Source organism: Chelmon rostratus, chromosome 8, assembly GCF_017976325.1.
Source record: "Chelmon rostratus isolate fCheRos1 chromosome 8, fCheRos1.pri, whole genome shotgun sequence".
NCBI classification, from domain to species: domain Eukaryota; kingdom Metazoa; phylum Chordata; class Actinopteri; order Chaetodontiformes; family Chaetodontidae; genus Chelmon; species Chelmon rostratus.
This window is the reverse complement of record NC_055665.1, coordinates 14,995,663-15,008,135: the sequence shown is the minus strand read 5'-3', so window position 1 is coordinate 15,008,135 and position 12,473 is coordinate 14,995,663. Positions and strand designations below refer to the sequence as shown.

At 43.5% G+C, this 12,473-nt stretch overlaps 1 protein-coding gene across 1 annotated transcript in view; it reads right to left on the bottom strand.

Moving 5' to 3' along the window:
• Window positions 1-12,473, bottom strand: part of kcnn3 (potassium intermediate/small conductance calcium-activated channel, subfamily N, member 3) — a 45,416-nt gene extending 32,943 nt beyond the window's left edge. The window contains exon 1 of the mRNA XM_041942371.1: window positions 11,367-12,473. Coding sequence (XP_041798305.1) covers window positions 11,367-12,473 — 1,107 coding nt within the window. The remainder of the gene's footprint in view (window positions 1-11,366) is intronic.

Genomic DNA, 12,473 nt, shown 5'->3' with positions numbered 1-12,473 from the left:
TAATGCTGGTGTTATTCTTTATTTTTCTTACTGTCCACAAATCTAATTAAAAAAAACAAAACAAAATCTGGTTCTCTAAATATTCTCCAACTTCAACTTCCTACTTCCTTCTCACGCCTTCTAAAGCGGGTAAATACATGTTTTTTGGTTTTATTGGGTCATGATTTGGCCCTGTCAAGCCTCAGTTTTCATCACTTCAGCCTAAGAGGTAAAACCTTTATACTCAATGTGCTTAATGACATCACAGGAATAACCATGCCCAGATTTTAAAAGAGTAATCCTACTGGACCACACATCTACGATAGAAGACAACAAAAACAAACTAAAATTTATTAAGCGCTGTCCTTATCACAGCCTACAAATGTACATCCGTGCAATGGAATGACGAACAACAACTAACGAATTAGCGTCATGTCTAGTAAATGAAAAGATAATGTATAACCTGAAGGGACAGCTAAAAGTCCACAACACAGTACTCCTTTTATATGCAAATAAGTGTTAAATCCAACTGTCATGTGTGAGTCAGATATGCTTGTTTTATGTTGTTGGTGCTTTTTTCTTTTCTTTTTATCCTGCTCTTTCAACTAAATTGATAGACAAGGGTTGTTATTTATTCACTCTTTGCAACTGTCTTGTTTTATGTATTATTTATTTAATATTCTGTACTGCCTTTGTTTATTGCTTTTTCTTTGAAAAGGTACATATTCTGAAGATTACTGGTCGGACATGAAAGGGTGGGTGGTTGGGATGGATGTGTGTGGGTAATGGGGGGTGGGCTATGGGAGGATGGGATGGATGGAGGGGTGTGCTGCTCTGGCATCTATGTGATTATATTACTGTACATTGTTGCATTATTCAGCTCAACTGTTGTTACATGATAAAACCAATGACGATAATATTGAAGAAAATAACTGGTTTATTCTCTTTTTAATGTTGAAATAACTTTCTCAGACTGCAGGTGTTTAGTCAATGTCACTCAAACTGGAGTTTTTATTATTTGTAGGAGACTTTTTTCAACAGAGGATGAATATGCCTTTGATGCTCTGGTATTTACAGCAGGATGGTGAATGAAGGAACACAGTGCAACAGTTTGGCTCACTGATTGTTGTTAACAGCTTTTAAACAAACATGGAGCTCTATGGCACAGAGGAATAAGATGTATCTGCCTTTGGCTACACAGGCGATGCTTGTTAGTAGGATCACTGCAGTTTTGGCTTTTCATGGGATTTGTTGACAATAAGAAAAATATAACAAATCAAAATTTGCCCTTTAAATTTTGAAGAAAAGAGGAAAAAGAACTGATGAAAAACTACATGCACCTCAGGTTAAACTACACTGTACACGTCTCTCTATAAACAATCTTTGATAAGGGTTAGACTGATATGATATTTAGTGCTATGGTTTCTGAAAGCTGCACTTGTTGAATTGCTTCTTTTGTCTACATAAACTCAAGGACAAAGTGCATTAATTCTGGAGATCACCAAGGTCACGCGAAGAACACGACAGGCGAGTGTCCTCTTCAAGGGAGGAGTTGTGCCACCTTCAGACTGCAGCGCCTCAGATCAGATATTTCAGCTGTTAAGTAGGATGCCGTTAAGCATTCATCGCCGTTCACTCTCTTAATTTGCTTGTGTGCTCCAAGTTTAGACACATATTACTCAGGCTTTCCTTCACGATGTTATTAAGCAGCATCTACATTGCGTTTTGGGTTCATGAATATATATTGCGAGTTAGCCTCCTGGAAAATAGAGTGTGTTTGTGTGTTACTGTGCCTATTTGGGGTCTCTGTAGATGCTTCATGGGCTTAATGGTATTAATTCGACATCGCACAAACACAAACAAACACACGCAAAGTCTAGTTTGTTAATCCTCGCTGACACCCTCCTCTGTTGAGTATTCCTTTTTCATATAAACATCAAAATCTGACAGGATTGAATATGGGATTGGGTGTCCTTTGTACTATCTAACACACACAAACACACACACACTAACAAGGAGAACATTAAGTGAGTGTTGTTCATTTGTTCCTCACATCAGTGTGGTCATGGGCCACTGCACAACACTGGGAAAATACCAGCTCCAGCTCGGCTCACCACTGACTTCCTCCATCGGCTTGCCCAAAGCTCTCGCTGTCTTTTGGTCTTACTTCCTCGCACTCTCTTTTCCTGACTCGGTCTGTCTCTACTAACATCTCATTTGTACTCACTGAAGCAAACTAGGCACAAAGGAAACCAACATCGCTGTGCTAATGAGAAAAATGCAGACTTGGATTTCAGCAGCGTATAAACACACAGCCACACTGGTGAGCTACAGAGCGATTTGCTCGGAGTTTACTTCCACTCTCACCTCTCTGGCTGCGTTTACCGTCAGCCGTCTGTTAGCCATTCAGGTTTGTTTTCAGCTCTGCCCATCACACTGTCAAGAGCATTTTGTTTCTGCCTGTTTCCACTTCACTTACTCTGCCTGTATAGTGAATGACTGGACGGTGACGAGATGTATGTGTGCACATGCTTGCCTTCTGTTCATTTTCACTCTCACTCACTCTTTACCATAGCTGCTGAGAATTCTTGATTCTAATTGGCTGGCAAAGGTCCATTAATTTCTTGTAACTGGACACCTCTGATGCATGTGTTTGCTGTTCTAAATGAATGCACTTGTATTAAACCCTAGATAAAGACAGCAACAGTGAGGCTAATGATTTGTTCAGTCTTCAGCGAGGACATGGACAGCTGTGAACAGCAGATGCACGCACAGTACAATCTGTGGAACTAGAAAACAGGATGGAGATCTCACGACAGCAAGCAGAAGACCTCCTTTGTCTGGCTGGACAGAACAAAAAGTCATTTGTGTGTCTTTGTACTCCCTTAAAGATGATTTCTCGTGAAGTGTGGATGCCAACAGATCTCCCTGCATGGCCTCTCTTCAAAAGTGCCCATTTTACTTTTCTAGCACACACAGTTTGCAGCATGTACAATCCATGCAGACCTTTGCAGACATGGACAGATGACAAAATTTAATTCAAGCAGGTCCTTGATATCACATGGCTGCAACAAGACTGAACAGGGTTTTAGTTAAAGAGCTTTGAAATGTTCTACATTTTGGGTTGCATGTATGTGCTCATACCTTTCTTTCCAAGAGTTGCGCATGAAGACTGATACTCATGTCCTGGTGTTAATTATGGAGGTAGCCATCAGGAAATTAGCTTAGCTTAGCATAAAAACTGGAAGCAGGTGGAAGCCTAAGCTAGCCTGCTCTGTCCAAAGTTCAAAGATACACCTAGCAACACCTCTAAAGCTCATGTTACATGATGTAACTACCTGATGAACAACAGGAGAGCAGAGTACCTTCCTGGAATCTTGTTGTCACAGTGAGGTTGCCAAGCAACCAGCAGTTGCACAGGTGTAAATAATCAAATAAAAAATGACTGAATTCTATTCAGCTGCTTCAGTTTCAGGGTGCTGGTATGGACACATGAACAGAACAGAGTTAATGTTATTCACACCTGTGTCATATGTCTGCTGTGAAAAAGGGTTAGTGCTAAGCAGACGGACAAACTGTTATTCATCAAGGACTACCATAACAACATGCAACTCCCTTTACAACCATAAACTGGTTGGTTGGATGTTTTTTTTTTACTTTTTCACACCAGGCTAGCTGATAAAAAGTATCATAGTGACAACCACAGAAATTTTATTTTTTAGTTATTTACGTGATTCTGGACATCCAAACTAACGAGCAGTAGGAGAAAAAAAAGAGAAGACTTTTGGAATCTTTTTAGCTTGAAGCTGGTGGCCTGTGAACAACCAGACGGTTAGCTGTGGAACGTACATGTCAGATTTCAGCAATGACGGACAAGGTATTCACACCCTTTACTTAAGTACACTGAAACACTGAAAATACTCCACTGCTAGTAAAAGTCCTGCATTCAAAATCTTACTTAAGTAAAAGCATGTTATCAGCAAAATTTACTTTAAGTATGAAGAGTAAAAGTATTCTGCAGAACACTTGTCAGTGCTTTACTATTATATATGATGTTTTAATATTACTGCTGCATTCATGTGTATGTTGCATTTTATTGCAGTAGATGTTTAAGGTTGAGCTGATTTTAACCACTGTATATACTGTTGGTCATCATATGTTTGTAGCGTCGTTGTCCAGTGAGAACCACGTATCTCTAAAAAATCAGCTTTTCATGAGCTCAGAAAAAGAGGGTTATTTAAATAGTTTATATCTTACTTAGCAGAAGAATTTGCTTTAAAGTCACCACAGTTGGTGATTCGTGGCTTTGACTGGACAGGAAGAGTACGAAAAATTTGAATCTTTGAAGTAACTTGTAACTGTAGCTGTCAGATAAATGTAGTTGAGTTAAAAGTACAATGTTTCCCTCTGAATGTAGCAGGCTAGATATATAAATTTACATAAAATGGAAATATTCAGGTTCAAGTACCTCAAATTTGTACTTATGTACAATACTTAAATAAATGTAAGCAGTTATATTCCATCGCTAGATTTTGGACCATCCCTGACATATACTAAATATGTTTGCATTTGTGTGCATGTTTATGTGTGTGTTTTTTTGTGTGTGTGTGTGTGTGTGTGTGTGTGTCTTTCCCTGTATCTTTTTGTCCAGCTGTGCTTAAGTGTGTGATTTGTCTGTACTGATCAATGGCTTGGTGGACAGCATGTGGAGATAATGAGCTTTTTGAGCTTCTTTAGTTCAATCAGCAGACAGATAGACAGACACAGACACACACACACACACGAACACGCACACCAAACTAGATTGCACATTGGTGGGGAACCTCGAGCCCATATTTTTTTCAGCAAAAAAGAAGATATCATTGTGGTACCTGAACAGAACACATGTAGTCGTTGTTATCACATTATTGTGGCACCTGTCAGAAAAAAGTGAGTAGATGCGTAGTGTTGCTCTTGCCAGAAGAAATGGTCAAACGATTGTTTTTTTGTTGAAGTAAAGGGGAAGCCAGTGTGTCTAAGTCCATGGGGACAAGCTTGCAGTGATAAAGAAGACTAATCTCAAGAGTCGTTACAGCTACAAACATGCTTAACAGGGTGACAAGGACAAAAGAAGCTGAAACGTCATTCAGAAGGAGAATTTGTGAAAAAGCGCCTTGTTGCTGCTGTGGAGCTGCTAGCACCGGACAACGTGAAATTGCTCCAAACTGTCACTTTGTCTGGAATAATTCATAAAGACGTGAAGTGTCTGTGTGATTCAGCCTTCGTGGTGGACATTAAGTACCTCTCAGAGCTGAACCTCAAGCTCAGGGCAGCTTCTCAGCTCTTTGCTTCCGAATGTGAAATCATCTGAAGAGAAATTAAAGCTGTGGCAACTGGAAAGAGGAAACACTGAGCATTTTCCTATTCTGCAAGAACAAAAGCTGCTCTGACATCTGAATATGTTGCTGTGTGTGAAAACTCCTTCAGGCGTTTGGCGAGAGGTTTCAGGACACGAAAAGTGAACAGAAGGAACTGAACATATTTGCTGTTTAATGTGGAACCATCAGATGTGCCTGACAACCTACAACATAAAACCATTGAGTTGCAAAGCAACAACCTACCACTGTGAGCACTGACTCTTGCTAAGATGACTGACCCAAACCTGGAAAACCAGCTGCGAGTAGCATCATCATCTTTATCTTCATCACTACCATCTTACATCAGATGCCTTGCCAAAAGGGAAACAGCTCCAGTCCCCAAGTGCATATGCAAAACAAGCTTCTTAGGTGCTGCCCAATCGCCAATGACAATGACACCAATGACTTCATTTGTGCCATCCCAATGAAAAATTTGTATTGGCCTAGAAGGATGTTATAAAACCTGAAACGGCCCTTGATTGGAAAAAGGTTCTCTGCTCCTGAGGTAGAATATAGATGAGGGTTTTCCCCAATTGTCTCTACCTCACCCTTATTGACACAGATGTAAGAGCAAATGGCAAATACAAGTCGCTTAACAACACATTACTCTTGTAGTGATAAGTCGCTCACTACATGTGTTGGTAATGCATATGAATGTGTGTGTGCTCTCCCTGTCAGAGTGATGCCTTCTTGCAATCAGTCTCCAGGGAAACAGGCAGTAGACAGATGAGCGATGTCACCTCAGCAGGATAAACACACACACACACACACACACGTCTGAACGTTGACACACACCATTACGACCTCACACACTCAATTAAATCCAGACAAAGGGGGATGTGAATGCACAGGCAAACGCACACACTGGCAGGTGCAGCCACCTGAAGACACACACTCTATAGGTGTGTATACACAGAGGAGACCACTCGGTGACGTGAATGTTTAAGTTGCCTCCGGATGATGCAAGTTATAACACACCCAAGAGTACCAACACGCTCACACATTCAGAGAGAGGTAACCTAGCCTCGTTACACAGGTGGAAATGAGCATATTTGTACCTGTTAGTAGCAAGACCTGTGGGATCTACTGTCCCTTGGAAGCCTGTAATCTAGAAGATGAAGGGAGTGTGGAGGAAAAGAGAGGAGGAGGAGGAGGAGGTACAGAAATGCTGAGATGGCTGATAGCTCCTTTAGAGAAAATGGTGGCAGTTGGTGAGTTTAATTCCCTCATGATCCTCGTGTTCTGTCTGAAAAGCAGCACACAGCCGGTGTAAGTGGCCTTACAGAGGAAGGTCTGGAAAGGTCTCCTAGTAAATGTCTGTGAGAAATGTCAGAGATAGGGGAGCGAGGGTGGGGAGGGAGAGACGGAGGTAGCACAGGGGGATTGTGGGAGATGTTGTAAGCCTGCTGAGACGGCAGTGACCCCCCTGGGGAACTGGAGACGTATTTAAGAGAGGAACATAAACACTCCCTGCAAGTGAGAAGAAGGAAGGAAGGAAAGGGGGGCTGGAAGCGAGCACTGCTGCTAATCTGTGAAATCAGCTGTGCTTGTGGTGAAAAATGGACAGTAAGTGGGTGCACGCCTCTCACACACACACAACACCCATCCGGATGTCGAGGCGTCAAGTGTGTGTATTGACAGTGTGACAGGTGAAGCTGACAGCAGCTGTGCGCTCCCTCAGAATAGCCGTGTTCCACTGCAGGTCTGAAACGTGGCGTGGAACCGGGGCCCTGAGGAGCCACATGGGTCTTTGTGAAATGATATATTGATCTGACAGTGACAGGACACATGCTAAGGTCCCAGGTGTCCGAGGGCCTCAGTTATTCTCAGATAGAGACACATGTCAGACAGGGACCCCCTGCCTTTTAACCTGTTCCTAATAAAATCAATAATAGAAGCTCATAAAAGTGTTTTTAAGAGGGACTGTCCTCATACTGCAGCTAATATTTGAAGCGTCAAGGACAGTGTTAAACTGGTGCCCCTGATCTTGAAAAGAGTTAAAAATACAGTGTGATACAACCAATGCTATCTCGGTGTACGTCAGGGGTCATATCTTGATTGTTTTATTTTACTTGAACTCTATTTTTATATGAACTTTCTATCACCTGGGATTGAGGAAATGGAAAAACAGAAATAAATGTTTACATGACGTTTACATGACGTGCTGTTATGATTTTGTTCTAAATAAAAATTTGAATGGAAAAAAAAATACAGTGTGATGCTTGACACTCTGAGGATGTACAGTGTCAAGCCTCGTGTCTCAAGATAAGTAACGACAGCAATTGCTTTTTTCTTGGATGCATTTTGTGGCAAAACTCACAATTCTGCCTGAGAGAAAATGAAATTATTTCACATTCATGAGTTATTTCATCATCTAACATTCTCTCTGCATAATCTACCTTGGCTCAACAACTATGATTGGACATTTACAGTAGGGGAATTCACTGCCGAGGGCACTGAATATCAATAGCGAAGAAGGATTCAGATCCTTTAATTAACTGAAAACGACCAACGCCGCAAAAATATGAAAAATGCTCTTTTACAAAAGTCCTGTCATTCAAGTACAACCCTGATTCCACAAAAGTTGGGACGCTGTTTAAAACATATATCAAACTGAATGTGATAACTTGCAAATTTTTCAGCTTTTTCTGAATTTGAGGCAGCAACACGTTTCAAACAAGTTGGGACAGGAGCAACAAAAGACTGCTCCAAAAACACCTGTTTGGATCATTCCACAGGTAAACAGGTTGATTGGTGACAGGTGATAGTATCATGATTGGGTATGAAAGGAGCATCCTGGAAAGTCGTTCACAAGCAAGGATGGAGCGAGGTTCAGCACTTTGTGAACACATGACTGTATAAAGGATTTTACTACATGAGCTCAGGAACACTGCATTCTCTTTTCATTTATGTTTTAAATGTTTTAGTGTGCTGCTGTGTAACTATAGCAGTCAAATTAATGTGGAGAACAAAGTTCAGTATTTACATGTGACATGTGGATGCCGAATATACATACATTAGAGCAGTTTTTATCTGCATCAAAAATCCTGACGATTTCAAATGTGGCCTCGATCATGGACTTTGCCTTGACCTCGACCGAAAACGGCAGGTTAATAACTGAAGATAGCGGCTATAATACAATGAACGGAAAATCGCAGCTGTGGCTACAGTACGTGCTGACAGGGTTTGAAATCTGTTTCTGCACATGAATATACATATGCTTACTCACTATACCCACAGTCACGAACACCATGTCCTTTTCTGTTAACCTCTCTCCCTTTATCCTTCCTAACACACACACACACACACACACACACACACACACACACACACACACACACACACACACCATCCAACATTCTTATTCTTCATCTCTATTTTTGGGAGCAACATAGAGCAGCTGGTTTGGTAGAAACACATACACACACCCGCACTATACAGTGACATTTAGTTTACAGCTATTGTCAAAGACATAAAGTCAGTGCTGTTAACAGGATATATATATGCATGTACAACTATACATGTAGATTCCCAATAATGAAAAATGATCTGTACCTATCACATTTCCCCACACGCTCTCACACCACCTCTCAAGGATGGCTATCAATACACAGCATGCAAGCGAGCACCTCTGAAAGGCAGCATCCATTTCCAATGTGCCACTTTGTACAGCATGTGTGTGCTGGGATGGACTGTGCATGCGTGGGTGAATGATTATCAATAATCAATAGAGTAAATCATTGAAGGCTTCCCCTCTTGACTGGTTTAAAGCACTGCATGAACCTCTTCTCTCCTTTCCTTTCTCTATTTCATCCTCATGATCTCTATTCATTTTTCACAACAACCAGCGGGCTTCTTTCCACCTCAATTATCTAAGTGAGGGCTTGAACTGTCTGATGGAATTCTGGTATCTGTTGGAGTCAAACCAAATCTGCAACCATAAAAAAAAAAAAAAAAAAATTAACTTGCACTCCGCATTTAAAAATGAATTTTGATCAGGCTTTGCAGGAATGTACTTAACTCTCTGGATTCAACCTCTTTTTTTTAAATGTGCAACCATGAAAGGAGACTATAAGGTGCAAGGGTATTCTACATGCTATTATTCCTCAGCTGCGACTTCCCGTTCTTAACTAGAAATATCTTAATGAACACAGATTAACCCACAGAGAGCACTGGAAAACACCGTGGCTGCTCTGCTCGTGTTTTAAAGCTGTCCATCAATTCTTATTGATAGACAATTGTGCCTGATTCAGATGAGGACTATATTGGTTGTAGCTTAAGTCCAAATCAAGCTTTTCATTATCGCCTCTCCGTTTTTTCTCTCCTTCCACAGCCTTTCATTTCTCGCCCAGCCGCTTTTCTCTTCCGATCACACTCCCCCAGTTTGACGCCCACTGGAACAGCACAGGAGCAGAGGGAGAGAGAAAGTAAGGGGATAAATGAAAGAAAGAAAGAAAGGAGAAAGCAGGATAAAGAGACAGGCGTGGAGTTGATAGAGAAGAGAAACAGGCAGAGAACGAGAGCATTACCAGTGTCTGCCGTCTCCTTCAGGGAGGAGAATAGGTCGACAGAAAGGGAAGAAAAGAGACGAGGAGGGACTGAGCGAGAGAGACATTCAAATCATGAATTTTTATTAATAAAAAGACATCGCCCCTAAAACTGTGGTTTTCATAAAGTAATGAGTGGGAGACGACACAGGCAGCAGATTTTTCTAGCAATGACAATAACAGAGAGAGAGACCAAGTATCAACTGGAGACCACAGACTGCAAACAGATCCAGAGAAGCAAGGAGATAGAGACACACCCAGCTGGCCTATCCTAATAGGCTACCTGTAAATCTGTGCTCTCACATGATCCCATAACCTCTCTCACATGATCAGTGATCCATTTATGACAAGCTGAATAAGTGGAAGTAATGTTTCCACCTTATTAGCCAAGGAAAACCAGCCTTCTGTGACATGACAGCAGGAAAGAAGGGATTGAACGAGGACAGAACTATCTTTGCATCAGGAAGGTGAGCGCAACATGCTCCAAGCCTCCCTGGAACCCTGCGGCACACAGACACACACACACACACACACACACAACCAAAATAAACAGACAATACCAGCCAGGGGCCGATTGAGCTTATTACACTCCCCATTACACAGACAAATGAGATCCTGGCCTCCCACTGATGATCTGCCCCCCATGTCCTCTACATCGTTGTATTACATCACCCAAAAGCAGCAACTGTCGGGCCTGGTCATTACAGTACACGACCCCGCAACAACATGGGCATGGTGCTGGTCAGACTGAGCGGGCTGCACCAGTCAGGAAGTTGGCGATTAACTGGTGAAAGCTGACTCCAATTATCTGGTCACGGTCCATCCAAAACAGGCGAAGTTAAGGCATAAATGAGCAAGAAATGTTTAAAAAGTGGCAAAGTTAACCAGGGAGATTCCATCTTAGCACCAGTGCACCATGCTACAACTGTCATAACAGCCTGGTGTGACTTTGTTGGACACCTTTAATGGACAACATTAAAGGGGCAGTCTGCCAATATGTTGTTGCACCTGCATTAAGTTAGGCGACTTATGAGAAACACATAAAAAACATAATGGTCAAAATCATAGCAGCAGAGGCCGAGATATCCCGACTTTTAGTCTCAAATAAGAGTTGAACTCCAAGGATCCTACACTTCCCATGATGCAACTTAATAGTAACTTTCATTAGACCCTCCCTGCCTCGTAATGACGTCTGTCAGCTTCCACATGCTCGGTTTGTAGCACACGCTTTCTTCTTTGAATTTCTATTTTCCAAGCCCAAGCCAGGATAACCCTGATGATGTCGCTCTGACATCATCAGGGTTATCTTGTCACACTTGACGAAGCTCCTCCAGAGCCACACAACACATTATACGACTGCAGTCACACAAGCATGACCAGTAAACTGGTCTTTATCTGTAAAATCAGCAGTGCCCCTGTAAGTACCACCAGTCTGTTCCCTCACCTTGGTGTACACGCCCCACGACAGCTCCGTCTCAATCACCATGACGACGATGCCAAACATCCCGAAGATGAGAGCATAGTCGCTCAGCCTCTTTCTCTTCTCGAACAGCGCCCTGCGATGCCCCAGTTTATAGCCAATGTTTTGGTTCTTCCTTTTGGGGGCCTTGGAGGTGCTGCCCCTGGCCCCGGTGCCCACTGCCCCAACTCCCCCCTGCCTGCTTCCCCTCCCCGGCTGCGCCCGCCTGCTCTCCACCAGCGCGTGGTTCTGGTGGTATATGGACATCTGGTTGGATGTGGAGTCGCTGATGTCATACCCCCCTCTGGGGTACGGTGAGTCTTCTTTGGATGAAATCACAATCTCTGGGGGGCTCTGAATTGGGGGTTGGTTGGCAGAGGTCTGGGCCAACGAGGAGGTAGGAGGGGCTTCACGCTGTCGGTCATGTCCCCCAGCAGCCGTTGCTCCGGCAACAGCTGAAACACCGCCCTCTTTGGTCTCGCTGCTGCTGTCTGATTCGATGAGGTTTCTGCGGGAGGCGCTGAGACGGCTCAGAGGCTTCATGACCCCGCCTGTGTACTTACAGGAGCTCATGGCGATCTCCGTGAAGGGGTTACTGTCCCGACGGTGGACCAGAGGGCTCGCCTGTCTGTGTTTGCAGCCCCTCTCTCTCTCCCTCTCCCTGTCCCTGTCACGCTCTCTGTCCCTCTCCCGATCCATGGAGGGCGAGTGGGAGGAGTAAAAGAGGGCGTTGTAGACCGGGGAGTTGTCCCCACTCAGGCTGTGCTGGGATCCCAGGCAGGAGGAGAGCGGGGTGCTGGTGGGGTGCAGGGCGTTGGGGATGGGTGGCGGCAGAGGCTGGGCACCAGACGATGACAGGGGCAACTTGGGGAGTGATGTTGGAGGCAGGTTGGGCGTGGCAGTGGACGGGGACGGGGTGCTGCCATTTAGACGGTCAAGGCTTGATCCTCCCATGTGGTTGGAGTGGTTTGATCCTGGCTGGTTGCCAGCGGTGGAAGGATGGGATATACTGCCCAGGGGAAGGAGGAAGCGCTGGTCCTCATCCTCACTCCCTCCTAGCAGAGCCAAGCTCAGAGAGGGGGGAGGCTCCAT